At 40.0% G+C, this 19,316-nt stretch overlaps 1 protein-coding gene across 5 annotated transcripts in view; it reads right to left on the bottom strand.

The window, feature by feature from the left end:
* The window catches only part of ARHGEF28 (Rho guanine nucleotide exchange factor 28), a 117,863-nt gene that overhangs the window by 75,914 nt on the left and 22,633 nt on the right, over positions 1 to 19,316 (bottom strand). For 4 of the 5 annotated variants that reach the window (XM_032096682.1, XM_032096684.1, XM_032096683.1 and 1 more), the window contains exons 5-9: positions 18,598 to 18,888; positions 9,155 to 9,338; positions 7,695 to 7,875; positions 4,394 to 4,466; positions 495 to 541 (exon numbers count right to left, since the gene is read on the bottom strand). In XM_032096682.1, coding sequence (XP_031952573.1) covers positions 495 to 541; positions 4,394 to 4,466; positions 7,695 to 7,875; positions 9,155 to 9,338; positions 18,598 to 18,888 — 776 coding nt within the window. The remainder of the gene's footprint in view (positions 1 to 494; positions 542 to 4,393; positions 4,467 to 7,694; positions 7,876 to 9,154; positions 9,339 to 18,597; positions 18,889 to 19,316) is intronic. The other variant, XM_032096685.1, reaches the window with a different exon arrangement.

Raw genomic sequence — 19,316 nt, 5'->3', positions numbered from 1 at the left:
CTGTTTAGATACCTCCAAGTAGATGACAATGGGAACTTGTAGTATTTTTTGCATCAAGCATTTTTCCTATTTACATCCAGTTAAGGACTCACAGTTACCCGCAGGGTCTCTCTCAGAAACTGACTCCTCAGATGTAATGAACCATGCTGTCTCAAGGATGAAACTTATGCTAGACAGGTTGTGCTGACCCCAGACTGGCAGCTGCCAGCTCCCTAAAGGCACTAAGCTTCACCATAAATACAAGAGCTTTCTGGTCCAAAAGCAGAGCTTGCTTCTGCAACCCAGCTTTCCAGTCCACAACTACATAACAGGTTCTTTCAAATAATAATCATCTACACACGTAACTATTCCTGCCAGATAGAAATAGCAAGAAATGCTGCCTGGCAGGCTAGAATTTATTTGTTAGCTCTGGTATGTGCTCAGATAGGCATGCAGAGGTTGCTGCTTCTCAGCCTAAATAAAGCTTAGCTATTTGTAGAAGGAGAAATCTGTACCTTCGTGTCATCCTGGGACAAGTCACCAGATGCTGAGCTCATAGGACCTGCAAGAGCAAAGACTTCTGCCTTTAATAACAAGAAAATTCAGTTTGTGTCTGCTTTGGTTTCTGCTGCTGGTCTCTCTCCTCTTTCAAACAGAAAAGGGGGCACAAGAAGCAGGCAGGCAAGCCAGAACAATGGACATGGGCAGCCCATGCATCTCCCCACAGCGGCAATCCCGTGGGCAGCATGCAAGCTGGATGCACAACAAGTGCTATGTTATTGTCACAGTTATGTTTGGGCTGATTAACCCCTACATGCTCAGAAAATCAACAGCTCCAGCATTGTGCCTCACACCAACGTCACAGAGCAGCTGAGCTCTGCTTTTCTTCTGCAGGGATTTCATGCATTTTCTGAAATTAGACTTTGTATTTTCAACCCAAGTAGTAAAAAAAAAATAACTTCACTTCTGTCACTCTTTTTTCTCTTTGGTTGGCTGGTTTTTGGTTTATATTTTCTTCCAAGGGCTGTGGAGAAGGACACAGCAATGGCAAAAAAAAAACACCAAAAAAACCACCTCCCACACTTTTTAAGTTTTGCCCAAATGCAGCCTGAAAGACTACTGTGAAACAGCAAATAAGAGTAATTTGGATACAGGAATGTAAATGAACACAAGCATCATTCATGCTTCCAGGAACATTATAATTTAGCACACGTGTTTTTAAAAAAATGAAAATGAAATTACATAGAGTCATCATGGTAAATATGTCTCATTTTATACTGAACCTTTCAACTCTAGGTTCATATCTGTTCTCAGATACCCTCTTCATTTCTCAGTCAGCATAGGATACCTTGAGGTATATGGAGTTTAGGGACGTTTACTGGCATTGAACAAAGTATATCTCAAGTTTTTTTAAGAAAGCATTGTATCAATACATCTTGGGAAAAACAATTCAAAGACAGCTGCCTGTTACCTAAATCACGCAATCCTCAGCAATAAAAACTCCACCTGACCTACAGGTCTCTCAGACATGAAGTTCTGGGATGCAGTTATAGGCCCACTGCAACCTGTTGTCCCTGACCTCGGCAGTGCCCCTGGACACTGGCAGGAGTTAGGACTGGGTCCGTGCTTATCAGTATCAGGATCATTAACTTTGAATTAATCCACCTTCTTTAATTAACTTCCTGCAGCACTCATATATATATATATCTCCCCTTGCATTCTAACACAGGGTAATCAGCACAAAATCCCTGCTGCTGTCAAACTAAGCATTCCAGATGTTATCCTTCAGCTAGTAGGAATAGACTATTTCTTGGGTAACTGCAAATGCAGTCACCAACTTTAAAGCTTCCTTGAGAAGGTTTTTTTTTTTTACAGTATTGACATGCAATTGGCATTATTATTATTATTCAGTTCCACAATTCTCAGAAATAAAAAGCCGTGTTTTCTCTATACCATATATACTGTAGCAGCAATTGGCTTATCCTCCAGGTAACAGTATTCAGTCAACTCATGAGCATGGAATTTCAGGTCAGAAAAGAGAAAAGAAAAGCACAAACTATAAAATTAGCCAAAATACCACCAATTTCACCTTTTGTTCTGCATCCTGTCTGGATAATTTATCACTCCATATATTTGAATTTAATTAAGTTGCTATGGGAGATTCACTGCTAAGCTAGCAGCATCACCTTACGCTGACCCACTGCTTTCACATGATGGCATTTCACAAGAAGCAACACACTGCTATAGCAAACTCCTCTCGGTAACAGCTCAGGGCTGCTGACAGCACTGTGTTTTAAAGGTCTGTTGATCTTGACTTTAGAAGTGAGTAGTTACTACTTCTTGGAATGGCAGCAGTTCTAAAATCTGAGGGGGATACTTTCATGACATGAATGTGCCAAAATAAAGTCCTTACCTTAGCAGACACTTTATAAAGGAGTTCAGTGAATGCAACTCAGAATGTAGTAAAAAGTACAATAATTTCATATAATTTTTGCTTCCAGCAGCAACAATTTTAATTCAATCTCGAACAAAGTTCTTTTGATCTCCCGAATGCCAGCAAATGGAAAGTTTAAGACAAGCTACTAGTCACCAGTAACCACCACCACTCAGTGATTTTTTTTTTTTTTTGACTAGGTGGCTAGACTTACAGAAATATGGTAACCTATTAAATATTGAAATAGAAGAAGATGAAAAAACTGTGTTGCCTAACACTGTACCAACAGTAGTTACAGACTTCTCATGTCTACAAGTAGGTATCTCAGAGGATAAAACATGCAAGTATGTTTACTACAATCTGTTTGTGTAGGTCCTGAATACTTACAAAATGTGGCATACTTTTCCAGGTGTTGAACTGAAATTAATTAAAAAAAAAAAAACCAGGTGCAAAGTAACTCTGATGCATAACGGCACTAAAGTCTATAGCTTCCACTGAAAACACAAACAGCTAGGTATGCCTATGCCAAATATCTTTGCTGCTCATCAGAATCCAAAATGAGAGTAGATGTCCTGAACTGGAGACTTTCTCTCTCTCCCCCTCCAGGAAATGAATACCCATTGATCTCTGCCTTCTGCTTGTGCAAGTAGATCAAGTTAAAACTGCTTTTTGCAAAAAGTATTAAACTAATCATCACCTACAAGTCACACTGATGAAGCAACTCCCACATATAGCACTGCCAATGAAGGCCATTCACTTTATATTGCCAAGAAGCAGCATAAAGATCACCCTGGTCAGAGTACAGCATTCAGGTGAACACCCAGAGTAAATGCTTTGTCACCAAAGTCATTTACAAAACGCGTATAATAAATTCTCACTTACAATAACAGATATGTAACTTGTAACTGCTAACAAGTGCTTATTATTTCTCTGCAAATTTAACTTCTAATGGCAGAACATTTGTTGCCTGAAGACTGACAGAGAAACGGGGTATAAAACTACTTTTTCAGCACTAGCAATGGCAGCATACACATTTAAATACACGACTGTGTCCCTATTTTACCCATTCACACGAAGTTACTAGCTGACACCCCTCAAACTAGTCCCCATCCTTTCCCTCGGTCTGGTCCTGGTCCTGTCCGCAGTTCATGCAGGTGCTAATATTTCTGCTGCCCTCAGTAAGGCCGTCTCCAGCAGACACTGGAGCAAGAGCAAGACCGAGCCTCTCACAGAGCTCTCAGTTTTCAGCTTGTTGCTTCATCCAAACATACAATGCCAGCCACTAAGCAAATGGACAACTGAAGAAAACTTTTAATTAATTCCTAAGAACCATCTATAAGTCCCCAAGCCTTATACTTTTGATACTGAAGAACGATCTTTTTTTGTGATTTTCTCTTCAGCTCTAAGACATGTTTGCTCTGAGGTACACTGGGAGGTATTTTGGTAATGAAAGAGCATTCTCACACACAAGCACAGTCCCACAATCCTTGCAGAGGTGAACTGCTCACCAAAATAGTTAATGTCTGGTGGAAACAAATGAGGATTTTGCCACATTAAGAAGTCTAGGCTGAATCCCAGAACTACCCATACAAATCATTACTCTGCTCCTATCCTTATTAACTTATTTGGCGTCACTGGAATTTGCAGGAGAGTTCATTCAGTTAAACACTGCCCTCTCCTGGAAACACCTGACTTTTTTCTGGCTCTTAAAATGAAATCAGCTAAGGCTTTTCCAGTCACTATAAATGTTGTAATATTTTGTGAACAATTTCAGTCTAACATTGGAAAACCGATGCTCTCTAGGGAGTATCATGATTTACAAAATTCTTGTAATGTATGACTTACATACTCCACTGTTCTCTTCTAACAGGCCTCTAAAACCATATAAAACATGATCTTCCTGAATAAATAAGTGTATGAATCTGTGCCAACTTTCTAGAGCTTTTGAAGATTGCAACATTATGGAATAAAAAACTGTACCTTCTACAGAGCGTGTTGTACTGCAGGGCATTTTTGGGCCTTCCACTGTTTCAACTTGGTTTGAATTAATACTCTGTAAAAAAAATCAAAATGACAGTAACTGTGTTTGATGCCCATTACATTTATCTGAAAACTCAAGAACAATGTCAAAGACTAGCAAACACTTATGTCATAAGCAATACCAAAATGACTGAGAGAGATTCCACAATATTTTAATGGCTACCTTCCAGAGGAAACTGACAGCAATCCCTCAAGAGGGAAACCAATAAAATATTTTTAACTACAGAGAGAAATCACCTCCTGCTTACAATACACAATAGATCTAAAGGATATGATTTACCATCTGCACTTCACTGCTTACAACCTTCTTCTCTATGAGAAAAGCAGCACAACAGCTTTGCACAACAGCTCAGTTCCGAAGTCTAGTTTATATTAAAAGCATCCCTGTAAAGCAAACAATTTTGGTGGCTAGGTAATACAAAGCGAATAAACTAAGACCAAACACTAAATACATGATAAACCCAGCCTGGAAGCCAGGAGACACTCCCCATATCTGTGGCCCCTGGCCAAGCCTTGTTCAGATACACATTGACTATATCATTCCTGCTCAAAAGGAAGAGGGGGCTGGGATACAGTCTCTTATTTTAGAAATTACCCTCAGAGATGATAAACAAAGTGGGAGGCAGAAAGAATGGATTCTTTTGTGTCCTTTCATCTACAACTCTGCTAGCTTTTAGTCTTTCCCTCTAGAAGGCTGCCTGTGTATTTGCCATGTACCAAGAGCTGCAAACAGAGAAAAGACATGGTAACCTGGACACAAAAGAAAAGGCCAGGGGTGACGCTCTGCTGAATACTGCAGCCAAACTAATTTGAAAGCCATGAAGCCCCACCTCAGTGGGGATAGTTGCATTTATCTCTGCTTGTCTCTTGCTGTGCTAGACAGTTTCCCACTCTAGCACCTATCAGGCAGAAAAAGTCAAAAGAAAGTTGGTAACTATTAAATCTGTCCACCACCAGGCAAAAAAATTACTTAAATGATCATAAACTATCTTAGTCATTTTGGATAATTATCCTGGCTTGGCCTTTTTGTTTTTTTCATTACTCTGACACCATTTCAAACGCGTCCATCAGTCCCCAGATCTCTCTTCCTCTCACGCAGGACCTCTGCCCTGCACTGGCTGTGCTGCCTCCAGCACTGACAGCCTTGTGGATCACCTTCTCTGCTGTCTAGGTCTCCACTGGAACTGCACAATGAACCAACCACATCGTCCCACTTACAGGCACCACTACCACACAGCAATCTCTGCCTCAAGGAGGTCACACAGAATTTAAGCGAGTCCACATTTCTTCTCAGCAATTTCAGGTATCTTTCCCATCTCTGTTGCCTAAAGTGCCCACAAAACGTGTGGGTTTCCACTTTTTGAACTGCTTAATTAAGGCATGGCTCCCATACAAGTGACTTTAGCTTACTGACAGCTTGTCTTAACTTTTTCATTACTTCTTCATTAGGCTTCTAAGGAATAGAAAAGGAACTGAAAGAACTGACACAGCAGAGAGTGAAGAATATACTTGAGAAAGACGATGCTTTTCTTGCATGAATAGATGTGCTGCTGTCTAAGGCAATCATTTCACACAAATCCAACACTACATGCCATCATAACTGAGACAAGCTCCCTTTCTTCAGTTCATAGCATTCTGACTCAAGCATGAAATAGCAATGTGGTCATTTATACAGTCTCAGACACCAAACGTACAGCCTAAGTCTGCTGTAGATGAAATGAATACTCCAGGACAGCAGTAAGTTCTGTCTCTATTTTAAAAAGACTATGTACTGTGAAATGTCTAATACCCACCAAAAATTTCTAATTGCCTCCCAATTATTTGGATACCACTAAAGAGCTCAGAATTCTTGTTTGCAACAGAAAGAAAATGAATTTTACCTTTCTTTTAGGACACAATACACAGTCTAAACACAACAGCTTGTGTATAAGAAATTAACTAAATAAACCACATTATCTTCCCAATTACTCTTCGCTTATTTCTGCTTTATTAGAAGTGCTGCAACACCATGCTGAGCAGGTGGGGAATAAGGTCCTCACAACAGAACCTAGACTGCTGCAACTAGAGGAATGGCAAAAGGGGAACCAACAAATCCAGAGCAGTAGGCTTTTTCCAGAAAATACCAAATGCAGAATTTTGCAGCCTTTAAGAGTCTTTGTCTTTGAGAATACCTAACATGCCACACTTTCTTTTTCCATTTCAAAGACTGAATGAAAAACAAGGACTTCGTGAGTGGAAGAAAAAGCCAGTTATATAAATAACAATGCATTCTTGATTATAGTCTTGGTTTTCCTTTTGAGTTTATTATTGTCTCAATGGAAAAGCCACACACAAATTGTAGGGATTCTGCAAGCTACAGAGAGTAACTTTTTTGTATTGAAACAAATCAAAATCTGGACAATGTTATTACATGAGATTATACATACGGACTATACAATACACCACATCATAAGTTTCTATGTTAAACATAACACATAAATAATTTCCTAAGTTAAGAAAAAAGCAGTATGCAATAAAGGTAATGCAAGGAAAATCAGTGCACAAATGAGGAAACCCAAAGCTAAGAACGGAAAAGTTGAATTTCAAGACCAGAAAAAAAGCCAACTTTTAGTGTGCTTTTAGCTCCCTAGTTTTACATATGATGTGCGGTCTCAATCTAAAAACACAGGTAAGCATCTGCATTGCTATTAAAGAACTTCTACATTCAAGCATTCTCTTTATTTTATTGAAATCAAGAGATGTCCTAAGGATATGACAGCAGTGTTCCAGACATTTTACATTAAAATAAGACCAACTAAACTAAACTCTGTAGAAAAAGTCTGTACTCTGTATTTCTGCTGTAAATAATAGACCAGGGTTGGCTCTTGATAAAGACTCCAGGGCACTACACTACCAGAAGAATGGAAGTAAACTAAATATTTCAAAGTACAAAAATGAATACAATGGCAATGCAATTGAAGACACAGAGATTTCATGGAAAGATACTCCCTGTAGGGTCCATCATGATTAAAAAACAACTTGGGAGGCAAAGGAGGCTTCGACAAAGTTCTCAAGACCTCTTACGCTCCAGCTGCAGACACACAATGTGCTACTCTTACATGAAGTAGAAGTCCACAATAGTAATAATGAAATTATGCTGGTGATCAGTCACACAGGCAGCTTAAATTAAAAGGATACACAAGAAAAACAAATCCAGCCTCAAAAGTCTACAGGTGGAAATTGTGAAGAAAATCTGTGGTACCTGATAAAGGAGAGGTCTGTCCCAGAAGTATTTTCTGAAGAGCTTAATGTCTGACTCCAGCAAGTGCTGTGCAGTGTGGCTAAACGTCAGCGTCAGAGCTCTTGATGAATGAACAAACTGCAGGCAGGCACCCTCGCTGATCTCTGCTCTTGAAATGTCAAGCGAGTGACTGCCCTGGAAGCTGGAATGACACACTCTTTAAGTCAAAGCAGAGCTCTCTGCACAGGTAGAATGAAAGCACAGCCACAGTGAGCTTCCTGCTTGCCTTCAGCACAATCCGTCAGGACTCCAATGCACCCACTGCAAAAACTAGAGGCAGAAAATCTGAAACATCCACTGAAAACACAGCTGGGCAAACAAATACGTAGCAACGACTCTTTTCAGCCTTAAGAACCCATAGCTACTTCTAGCTATCAACTGGGAAAAAAAATGTTAGCTCTAGATGGTTACTCACTACTAAAAGAAGCCGGAATGAGCAAGCTGTGACAATACCTATTTCTCCTTATTGCTGTAAATGAGCAATAGTACCTTTTCCTGTCAATGTTGCCATATATAGCAGTATGACACGACTGGCAGCTAGCAGATTTGTTATCCCACAAGAGTGAAAAACAGAAAGTATCTCAAGGGAATACAGTATTGTTTGGACATAACAAACAAATGAGACAGTCATAACACAATGTACTGTACCCGTGTTGTACTTTTTTTCAAGTTGAAGTACAGATAAGTCTCACATAAACTACAGGCTGCATGGAGCCAGAACTGAAAGAGCCACATACCAAAATAAAAATGTAGCCCAATTCTTGCGTATTTCTATTTGCAAAGAAAAGCCAAGAGTAAGAACGGGTATCTGTTGCTTACCATTTGGTATCCCAAGAAATGCACAGACACCCCAGGCAGCTCCTCAGGACTGCACAGACAGGGCTCCAGACAGCTGAAAGGTGCCAGAAAGCACTTGTCCTTTAAGTCATTTGTCAGTGTGGCAGCTCTTGGGCAGAATGGAGTCATAACTGCAGCAGTGTCTTTGCTGCTGATTCTCCCTTATTTGTTCATTCAAACTTGAGCTTTGGAGGGATCACAGAGTCTGCTGAGGTTTTCTGGAAGTCAGGTCCTATGTTTCTGTTTATGTATAAATATTTCTTTACATATATTTTTAAGGAATGCCTTTACTTGGTTTTAGTGTGTCGGGATTCAGTTGATACAGTACTGGGAGAGGCACCTGATGGTGCAGCTGGTCCTCTATCATTTAACTGACAGTTAATTGACTTCAAATGTAGTGAAGGACACAAATAATAAACTTCCTTTAATTGTAAATGTAAATTTACCACCTAAAATGATAATACTGGCAAAAGCAGCAGAAACCAGCACAAAATAGGCAACTCTTTCCAGATAAATAACAGTACTCCCCACATCCTTTAAATGACAAGAGATTTTCATTGAAAACAGCAAACCATTATACTCACTTTGTAAAGAACTGAACAAGTTTGGAGTGCCCATTTTGTAAAGCCAAATCTAACGGTGTTGCTCCATCCTCATTAGGTAATGCCAACGCTGATGACCCTCCAGGCTGGGCTGCCAAGAACTGGGAAAGCTTAACCAAGCCCAATCTCATCACAAGGTGGAGAAGAGTTTCTTTTTGTTCAGACTCTTAAAAAAACCACAGCAAGCAAATCAAAATAATCAGTAATAAACACCAGCATTTTACTTGCTAGGAACTTAAGGAACTTTCTCTACCACTACACAGGGAAAATCACTGTAGGATCTCCACTGGTGATACAGTTTTTGATCTGAGTATTTGGTGGCAACCCATCCAGACTTCTTATCTTTCCATTTCAAGTGGAAGCAAAACTTCCAGGCAGCCAAAACCCAGGAAACCAGGTCATGCTTCCTTCAATAAATGAAAGAAATTTGAAGCATCAGAGTAAAATGGAGCTTCAGGCCACAGATTCTAGCACTGTAATAGCCAGCAAACCTGAATGTAGTGTCTGAAAACTATTTTTCATTGCAGTTCTAACAGAAGTAGACACATTAACAAGATGCAGGGAGAATTATTGAAACCTGAATGTCACTAAACATTTAAATAATATGTACCTAAGTATTTGTAGAACATATAAAATGTCACATCATTATTTTTTTTTTAATTCATGTTCAAATTTCATCTTATTTGTGGCTAGCCAACATGTGGCCTGGTGCATTAACCTGCCTATGCAACAATTTTCTTCCCAGGTATCAGTCTTTAAAACTTTTTCTTGATCTTCCCATTTCAGATTCTAGGCAAATATATGTCCATCTGGGCACAGGATCTGCTGTAGGATCCAGGGCCACAGAGAAAAGTAATAAATTATGGGGTCTTTTCCTCCAAGGTCTACAAAGTGTTTCTAATTTCAGTCTTTGGAAACAATGATCATTTCTACATTTTAGTTACCAATATTAATACGAACTATAGTGTTTAGACATCCATGGAACAAGACAGCATGTATGTTTCAAAGTCTTTAAGTACATGCAACTTTTACATTCGCTGAATCCTACTCAAGTATTTGCAGACGCTTTGCTACATGGAATCATAAGCAACATGGACCCACAGAAAGGCCTGGGTCAGAAGGAAACTTCAAAGACCATCTAGTACAAAGACCCTGCCATGGACAGGGACAGCTTCCACTATAGGAGGTTTCTCAAAGCGCCATCTAACCTGGCCTTGAACAACTCAGCCCAAAAGATCTGACTGAAACTCTCAGTTTCAAAGCCCAATCAAGCACTTCTCATCAAGCACCTTGGTCTGCTTGGATATGAGACCTTCTTCTACGAAGGAACATTTAAATAACAAAGGTTAAGGCTTCCCAAAATCTGAGAGACCTCAGTACAATTTCCCTCTCAGCCAGATGGGATTTGGACACACACAGCTTAAAATTTCCTCCGAACACTCATCTGGTGGAAGCATATGCTGTTCACTCCATTGCAGAGTAATTGAAAATAGGGCATGGTGCAGAGGGAAAACCAGGGGCTGCAGGGCAGAAGACCAAGAAAACAGCAGACTGACTACAATGCAACAATCATCTAGGACAAGTCTCAGCTGTTTAGACGTGGATGCCTTTCTCATTATACTGTCATCAGAAGTGAAAAACAATTCTCAAAGCCCAGATCTCTCACTTGCTTGGAGAACGACCTAGCAATTCAGACACAGTATGAAAATGTGTGCCAGTATCTTCCCTCTCCCTAGCTATATTTCTGAATAGAGATTGATAACATCATCTACACTTTGAATAGATAGCACTGGCCTCAGTGCTATTTCTGTACCTCACAGAGTCTCCCACACAAGGACTTCAGCAGACTCAAGGCTGTGCCACCAGTCTGGACCCCAGCAGAGCACCTTGTCTTAAGTGTTTATATGTACACCAGGGAGTTCAAGTTTAAATACCCAGGAAATTATATGGTCCAAAATGTAGACCCTGAACCAACATTATGCATTCACAGGGAAAAAAAAAAAAGTTTTCAGACTTGCTCCTTGATCTGGAATACTGAAATTCTGCTGAAGTCTCACTTTAGACATCAAGTTATGTTCTTCAGATGCTTCCAGCTAGAACATTTTTTCTATATACAGTGTTAGTAATGAGACAGCAGACAAATTAATCTAATTAAAACACATGCAAATACATCAATCAATATTAAACACACTAAACATCCAAGTAGATGCAACCCCAATCCTCAGACTAAAAGCATTGAAACAAAAAGGCAAACTTTGCTCTGAACATTGGCCTGTGGCCATGGGGTTTCAATGTATACTGCAACAATGCCAAAAAAAAGCCAGATAAGCTTGCTCTGAGGATGATAAGATTAGGACTTTCCCACTCAGGGAAGTCCAAATAGGGAGCCCTTAGGAAGCTTTCCCTGATGTGGAATAGCCTTCTCTCTGCTCTGACACTGCAGCAAATAAAGTTACTCTTCTGGCAGCCAAATATTACAAACAATGCAGTTCGTTATAGGTCTGCTACAAAAAAACCTATTTTTAAAAATAACAGTAATTAATCTTTGTCTTCTGAAACCACCATCTAAAACAATAACTTCTACTATCTCACCACAAATATTCTAGTAACCGATCTTTATCTGCCTAACCTAACAACCTTCATCTAACCTTATGCTAAATTTGTTCACGGTCAGCTTCAATGCACATGGTAGCTGAACCACCCAGCAGGTTGACTGTCTGGTTTCAGCCCTGATGCACTTAATCAGAAACAGCACTCACATTCCTCCCTCTCCTTCACCTCTCTAGAGGATGCGTTTGCTGGGGTACTGCCTTCTTACTAATCCCACATGGCTTGCCCTGGACTGAACAGAACCTGGTGACATAAGGCAATTACTAATACCTTCATGATAGTAAAATCTGAAATTCGAACTGTCTACTCAGAAGGATAAATGGAAAGGTAAGTATGCTCTTCCGTACAAGGATCTGTCTTTTTCACCACAAGGATGGTGAAGCACTGGGACAGGTGGCCCAGAGAGGTTACAAACTCTCTGTCCACAGAGGTGTTCAAAATCTGATCCTTAGCAACCTGACACAATTTTCAAGCTAGACTTGCTCCAAGTGGAGGGTAGGACCAGGTCACCTCCACCGACATTTACATCCAAAATCTGCTGTTGTTCTATTCCAGAATCAGCAATATAAAAAAAAAAAAAAAAAAAAAAGACATGATGACTGATAATAAGCTTTTTAAACAGATCTGCCCATAAAGAAAAGATTTACATTAAAAGATGGGAACGTTCTGAAACAACAGGGGGTTAGCAATTTCATCCCTTAAGAACAATTTCTAGTTTCAATTCTCTTCTTTTACCACCTTCTCTTATACTTCCTCACTGTGACAGAACAAATGGCATTTTCCTACACATTTCACTTTATTTTCCCATTCCCTTGGGGAAGAATTCAAATGTGGCATAAGGGCAGGGAGGGGGGAACCACAAAAAAAAACCACAACAGAAAGAAAACTACCCAGAAACAAACATACACACACCCCCCATATTGTGGAAAAAACCCAACATAATTTAACTGCATTCTGTGGCAAGCTGGAACAAAATAAGGAAAAAAAGGGAAACACAAGGCTTCTTCAACATATTCATATTTAAATGGTATAAAATATAATTTAATTTAAATGGTACAAAATGCCATTTCCTATCGATGCACAAACCAAACTGTTCTTACGATTTGAAGGACACACTGCTGGCTGATTCAGATAGCTGCTGCAAGGCAGGTGGTGCCGTAAATTATATGCACTATCAAGACTTTGTTTTGCATTGCATCCCGGTTCTCCAGCCAAAACATTCTGTTTGGGTTACACAGAGCTGAGCCAAACAGTCTGTTTCAAACATTAAAAAAATCCTTTTGTTCTTCCTTGCACCTGAATCCCTTCCTATATTCAAAAAAATAAACTAAAACCAAGTATTTCTCTCTTACAGAAATGACTAAGTCCTTTCTGGGCTCTGAATTTCATTCGTTTCCTGGAAGGAGACTAAACACCTCAAGATCTGGGACTTGAAAAGCAGGGGGAGACATCAAAACTGGCTGACAAATTCAATTTTTTCCTGGCCTCATACTTTTACGCAGTACTGCTAATTTTTTCATTTTTCCATTAGGTATGAGATTGTTTATAAAACTGTCTTCAGTGCACCCCACTGCTGCAAAAACCCACACTAGTGGTTTTGTGAAGGGGCATAAGGCTGCAATGCATGAAGTCAGGTATGTGACAGATCACCTGAGAGCATACCTACATGAACCAATTCCCGGAGGCTGGCATCAATCCTACAGAAGAAAAGAACATGAGGGAAGGTAAAGGTCCATTGCAAAGGGTGTCCTGCTCCAGCAGTTCTAGCAGCAGGAGGGTTAGAAAAGGCTCCCATCCACCAGCCCCATGCATTAAAAGCTGTGCATGGTGCCACACTTAACACCTCAGGTGAAGCTGCAGCTGACTCTACTGATAGGGTGACCCCAACTATGATGCAAAACACTACAGGAGATGGCATCTGTTAGCAGGAGGGATATTCCTCATTCTTTAGTACTGCAGCCAAACACTCCCTCGAGGTATCTGGTGTAAGACACTTGTTTTTTGAGCACCACCCTAGTACTCAATACCAGGTGGGACACCCTTTCAGCCAGAAGAGCAGGGATCTCCAGCCCAGCACCAAGGTCTGGGTCAGACCACAGCTCCACATCTGGTCTCTTCAGCAGCAGAGTGGCTCCTGAACCCCACTACTTAAACACTGCCTTCAATAGGAAACTTTATCTCCTCTATCTCTCATAGGACTCGCTCTCCTGTCACTCTGCGTATCTCCAAGTGCTCCGTGCTTTTCCCAAAAAGCCCCTTCATGGTCAAAGGGATCTCAAATGCCTTCTCTCTGCTCTTATTACCACTGACCAGGAGATGAGAATCACACACGTGCTGGCAACTCATAGGTTGAAGAGTGTTTGACAATATCTTGCCCCATGCAGGTTTCTGGGTCAACAGCAGGCACTGGAAGACACTCATCTGCTTTACAATGTACAGGCTAGCATCCTCCTCCCTCTGCCAGACACAGCTTCCAAAAGGACAAACTGCTGCTGGGGCAAAGATTTATCTGTTTCTCTAACACCCTGAACTCTCTGACCAAAATACAATTACCTCTCCTCACAAATCTCACCCAACCTAGACACAGTTATCCACTGCTCCCAATGTTTTTTCTAATTCTGTGAAGGACAACAGGGACTTTGCACTCCTCTCCATTTCCTTCCATGGGGAAAAAAAGTAATCTAAAATTCCAACTGAAGAGAAGACAGAATTTTCTTTAATTTACATCAAACCCTGACATTGCATCAGTCAGGTTTGAGCTTGTGCACTTTAGAAGGCATATGTGTAATACCAGGTGAAAGGAGTAACATAAATTATGAAGAAAATGGTAGGGCAAGGGCTATAAAGTAAAAAGTGCCACAGAAAATAGAAAAGCATCCCCCAAAGGCAGACTATAAAGCAGCAAGGTTGGGTAGCTCAGTTCATTCCATAAGACCTAACCCTAGAAAACAATTACTATGCATTTATGAAATAAAATAGAAAATCTCCTTGTTCACAAAAGGGAACTAAACACTGTTCCCTTCCACAATTAATTTTCTTAATTCAGGCTGTAGTGTTATTGCTTCTATTAATAGCCAAAACCTAAACGAGCAGCCTTCCTCTTGAAAATAACTGTTAATAGTGGCAAAGCTGTCAGCAACTGTTCTTGTTCGATTACCAGCACAGTTAATTATCCCAGACAATGTGAACTCACACACTTGGCAGTGCCCCTAAAACAACCAAAAACTGAGATGCCCTCAGCTTCTTGTCAATAAAGTGCACTGCTTGCAAAGTGTCCTCCTGTGCTCCAATTCACCCTCTGACAGCTGAGAAATGTAAACCTGAGTGTGTCAAGGACAAAAATTTGTGGGGAAGATGCTGAACCTATGTCTCATGGTTCTTGGGACTGCCAGTATTGGAAGGCTGCCATAACCTGATGGTGCTAAGAAAGAGTTACTTGGAAGCATTTTTCTCATTCCGATTAATTTCTCCTTTCTCTCTTTTTCTCTTTTTTTTTAGTTTTTCTTTCCTCCCTTCTTTGCATCTTTTCCTTTTTTTTTTTCTTTTTTTGGTAAACAAAAAAACTGTGGAATCTTTCCACAGAGATTCTCTTCTCTTTTTTTGGCAGCACTAACAATTTATTTAGCTTATTATTTAATACTGATTCTCTCCACAGATTGAATAATCCAGTTCAGAAGGAAAATATTCTCTATCAAGGTGCAATAAACAAGAAAATCAGCTTCTCCCTCTCCTTCCTCTCCACCCCTCCTTCCCCTTTCCTGAAACCCACCAACAAATAAATGTCTAAGCATAGCACCTTTGTTGAGTCCCTAGTTTTCTCTAGCAGCAAGCTGCTGATCTCAACACCTGACCACTCTATGAGAGTGAGCAGCTCGCATCTATTACAAGTGAGCATTACCGAAAGGTTCATGCTTTCTTGTTTCTTTTGTTGAACTTTCTATAATGCAGCCAATAACTCCTGACCTGTGAGGCTACACTAAATTCCTGAATTATTTGCAATGCTCCCTAGACAATCTCTGGGCCCTCTTTACCCAATCCTTCTTATACATTACCCTAAATACCAAAATTTCTATGAATAAAGCATTCTTCTATCTTTCCATCAACCTTACGTGTCTAAATCCGCATAAAAATGAATGAGGTCAAAAACCACCAGATGGTGCAATAATTTTTTCCAGCAACATGTCACTCAAAAGTGCTTTTTTCCAATAAAAATAGCCCAGCAGCTCTAAAACTGACAGAATTGCACAAGCATAACATTCTAAGTAGTGATGGACAACAGCACCCATCTTTTGCAACATTTATATTAAAAAGAACATCCTGACAATGTCAAGTGTCAAGACACCTCTGACCTTTGATACAAGGAGTTGTAGGGACAGCAAGTAGGGAAAGAAGTTCTCATTCTCTTTCTAAGCACTCATAAACATCTACATTCTGTTTCTCACCAATTTTGATCTTTTAGACCATGTAGAAGAGTACAGGGACAACACTTAATCGCCTCATGGTTGAAGATGATTGAGCGTTGATGAAGACTTTCTCCTCCTCTTCTCATGAGCTGAGAGATCTGAGGCTCTCCCGTCTCAGTCCTCCCCCTTCTCCCTCCCTCTCCCTCCCCTGCATCCACAGGGCTCCCTCAGCCACAGACAACCCTCAGTTTTGGCTTTCTTGGCTTTGGGGACAAAAACACAGTGATGGAGACAGCACAAGGAAGCAATTCTAATCAGTGCTTCTCATAGTCAGGAGAGAGGATCAAAACTATACTTTCAGAAAGGAGAGAGAAAGGATACAGAAGTTAAAGAAAAATTATACAAACTACCTAGCAGAGAGCAAAATAGATACCAGGCCCAGCCCAAGCCTGAACCTCAGACAGAGACAAAGGGAAGGACTAACCTCCCTTGGGCTGAAGGAAAAGCTGTCCAGAAAGCTTTCAGGAGCCCCCCATTCATCGAGGGTGGCTCCAAGCACTGCCCAAGCAGGAGGGCACTGACAGATCCCACTGTAAATGAGCATTGCTACCAGGCCCCAGGAATTCGTTTTGTTTATTCAGAAACAAGGCAAAAGACCCTGGCTTCACTTAAGAGCAGCATCTGTTGTACAAAGGGAGATGTCACTCCCACAGGTGCAACAGTGCCCATGAGGGAGCCCCAGTATGCTGAAGACATGCTTGTCTAACACTTCAAATGTTCAGAGACTCTGTATGGCAATGGTGGCACACATCTCAGCTTTTCTGCTGTGTTGAAATTTTGTTTATGTATAGTACTTTAATCTGAAAAGTGAAAAATGTATGAAAAATACATAGAACCAAAAATACAAGATCTATAAAAGTCTTGCAAGAGCAACATACCCTTTTTCCATATAAATGTTGCAGTATACCTGAAAATTAACTATTAGCACAACTAAAAATTAAAGAATTTTGCTCTGTGGATAGCAGTTGTCCTGGCAGAGCTTACTCTGATATTGGCTGAGATGATCTCTGACTCTCTGGACCCTCAATACACCCAGGATAACCTTTCCCCATGTTTCAAGCAAGCAGGTACCCAGCTGGCTAGCCCAGGCATCTCCCAGTACCACTGACATCCTGCTGATGCTTCTGGGTTGGGTTTCAGCTAGTGAAAAGCTTAGATAAGCCAGTGAACAAAACTACAGCTGATTTCTTCAGGCTTTGATACAAGTTCCCCATTGCTAAAATCCAACAGTTTTCCCAGAAGTTGAGTAACGTGAACAAATATTTACTAAATATCAAAATGAAACAAGTAATGGGCTTTTTTTTTTCCTCTCCTGTCTAGCCAGTATTTGAAAGAGACTTGGTATTTGTTTTAACATCTGTTAAAGGGGTTGTTTACAACAGACAGATAAAAAACATTATTCAAATTTTAAGTTATCTGTCACTAAGAATTAGAATGATTTAAGACATGAAAAAAGCCCTTACCCAAAGAAATGGGCTTAAGTGATGTGTTTTTATTTCCCAAAAGCTTGCATGAATCTCTTTCAGTTTGGCTCACATGGAAACTGCCGGTCTTCTGGTTTTTAGCAATTTAAAGTACTAAAAGGAAAACGGCCAAAACTACCAAATTTTGAATGAAAAACATGTGAAGCCGTCAAGTATAACACAGTTTCTACCCTCAGCTATAAAGCAGCTGACTCTGCAAAAAAAATATACTCTTTGCCAAACCCTAAGTTTTTTGTTTGCAATGAAACCTGAAACTGGGAAAATATCACCTGATTTTGTTACGACGATTTTCAGTAGCATACCCTAATGTAAAGTTTCACACATATCTTCATTCCACTTCCTCTACAACTAAAAAAAGCCACAAAGAAATTTGTTTAATGATATTTTCCACAAAGAATGACCATAGTCATAAAAAAAGGATAAACACTGACAGAACAGTCACAAAAATTATATTTACTCTGCACATCAGAATGCCTACAGTAACATATTCTTCTTTGACTACCACCTTTTTCTCTGGAGATAAAATATCTCACTTGGTTAGAATCATGGCTGCAAAGCTTCATGCTACAGTTCTTGCTTTTTTTAAACAGACAACTCTATTTACGGATAAAGAGCTGCATTCACAGTGAGTCAAGGCAGAAAAACCTTCTAGGGAGACAGAGTTACAATAACCAGCATTATCCCTTTTAACTCTCAGGGCACAAGCCAAATCTCTGATTACCCCTCTCACACTTGAACAATTTTTCATATTAACCACAAAATAAAGCACAAGAATTGAGAAACTGGATAAAACAGTGAGATACTGTGCTCTGAACTGTGTACTAAACCACTGTTAAAAGTTTTCTAACTTCAAATAAAATTCTACCACCTTCTGGGCAGCTTCCAAGGATGTTCCAGGTTGAAGGCAACTTTTCATAAGCAACGGCCATCATCAAGTCATTATCCAGTGACTGCAGATCTTTCATCCTTAGCCCAAACTTATCCAGCAACAGCTTGTGACTACTGGTGGTGACACATTCTGCGTGGTCGACCAGAAATTGAGACAACTTGCATGACAGATTCTCTCTGTAAGTGATGGGACAGCTGCCGAGGACCACAGGTGAGAAACCCACCATGTACATTAACACAGACACAGAAACTGCTTCTTGGTATCCATGGCCTGTAATTATACAGTAAATTAATCACTAACATCATCTATGTTCAAAAAATACATTAGTTATTTTTAATTCTTGTCCACCTCTAAGACCTGTGGTTGCTCATTCAGAATTATTTTATTCTTCCCTTTCATTACACTTATTTATCATAGGACATCCACCAACTATTTCTATAGATGAACTTGGATTAGACTATTGGACTGATAGTTCTCCCAATTATACCAAGTTAATTAATTCTAGAACCAGTCTTTTTAGGTGAGGGTTCTTCAACCACAGTGGAAAGAATTGAGGATTCTTGGGTAAGCATTAAGAAAAATTAGATGTTCCTGAATTCTGAGTAATACCTCTTTATTAAAACCAATTTTGTATTTACCCAGGCCAAAGGCTTTTAAGCAAAGTACACTTCAGGCTCTTGGCAAACTTGATTAAGTGC

This window comes from Corvus moneduloides, chromosome Z (assembly GCF_009650955.1).
Source record: "Corvus moneduloides isolate bCorMon1 chromosome Z, bCorMon1.pri, whole genome shotgun sequence".
Classification (NCBI taxonomy): domain Eukaryota; kingdom Metazoa; phylum Chordata; class Aves; order Passeriformes; family Corvidae; genus Corvus; species Corvus moneduloides.
This window is presented reverse-complemented; position numbering and strand designations above follow the sequence as displayed.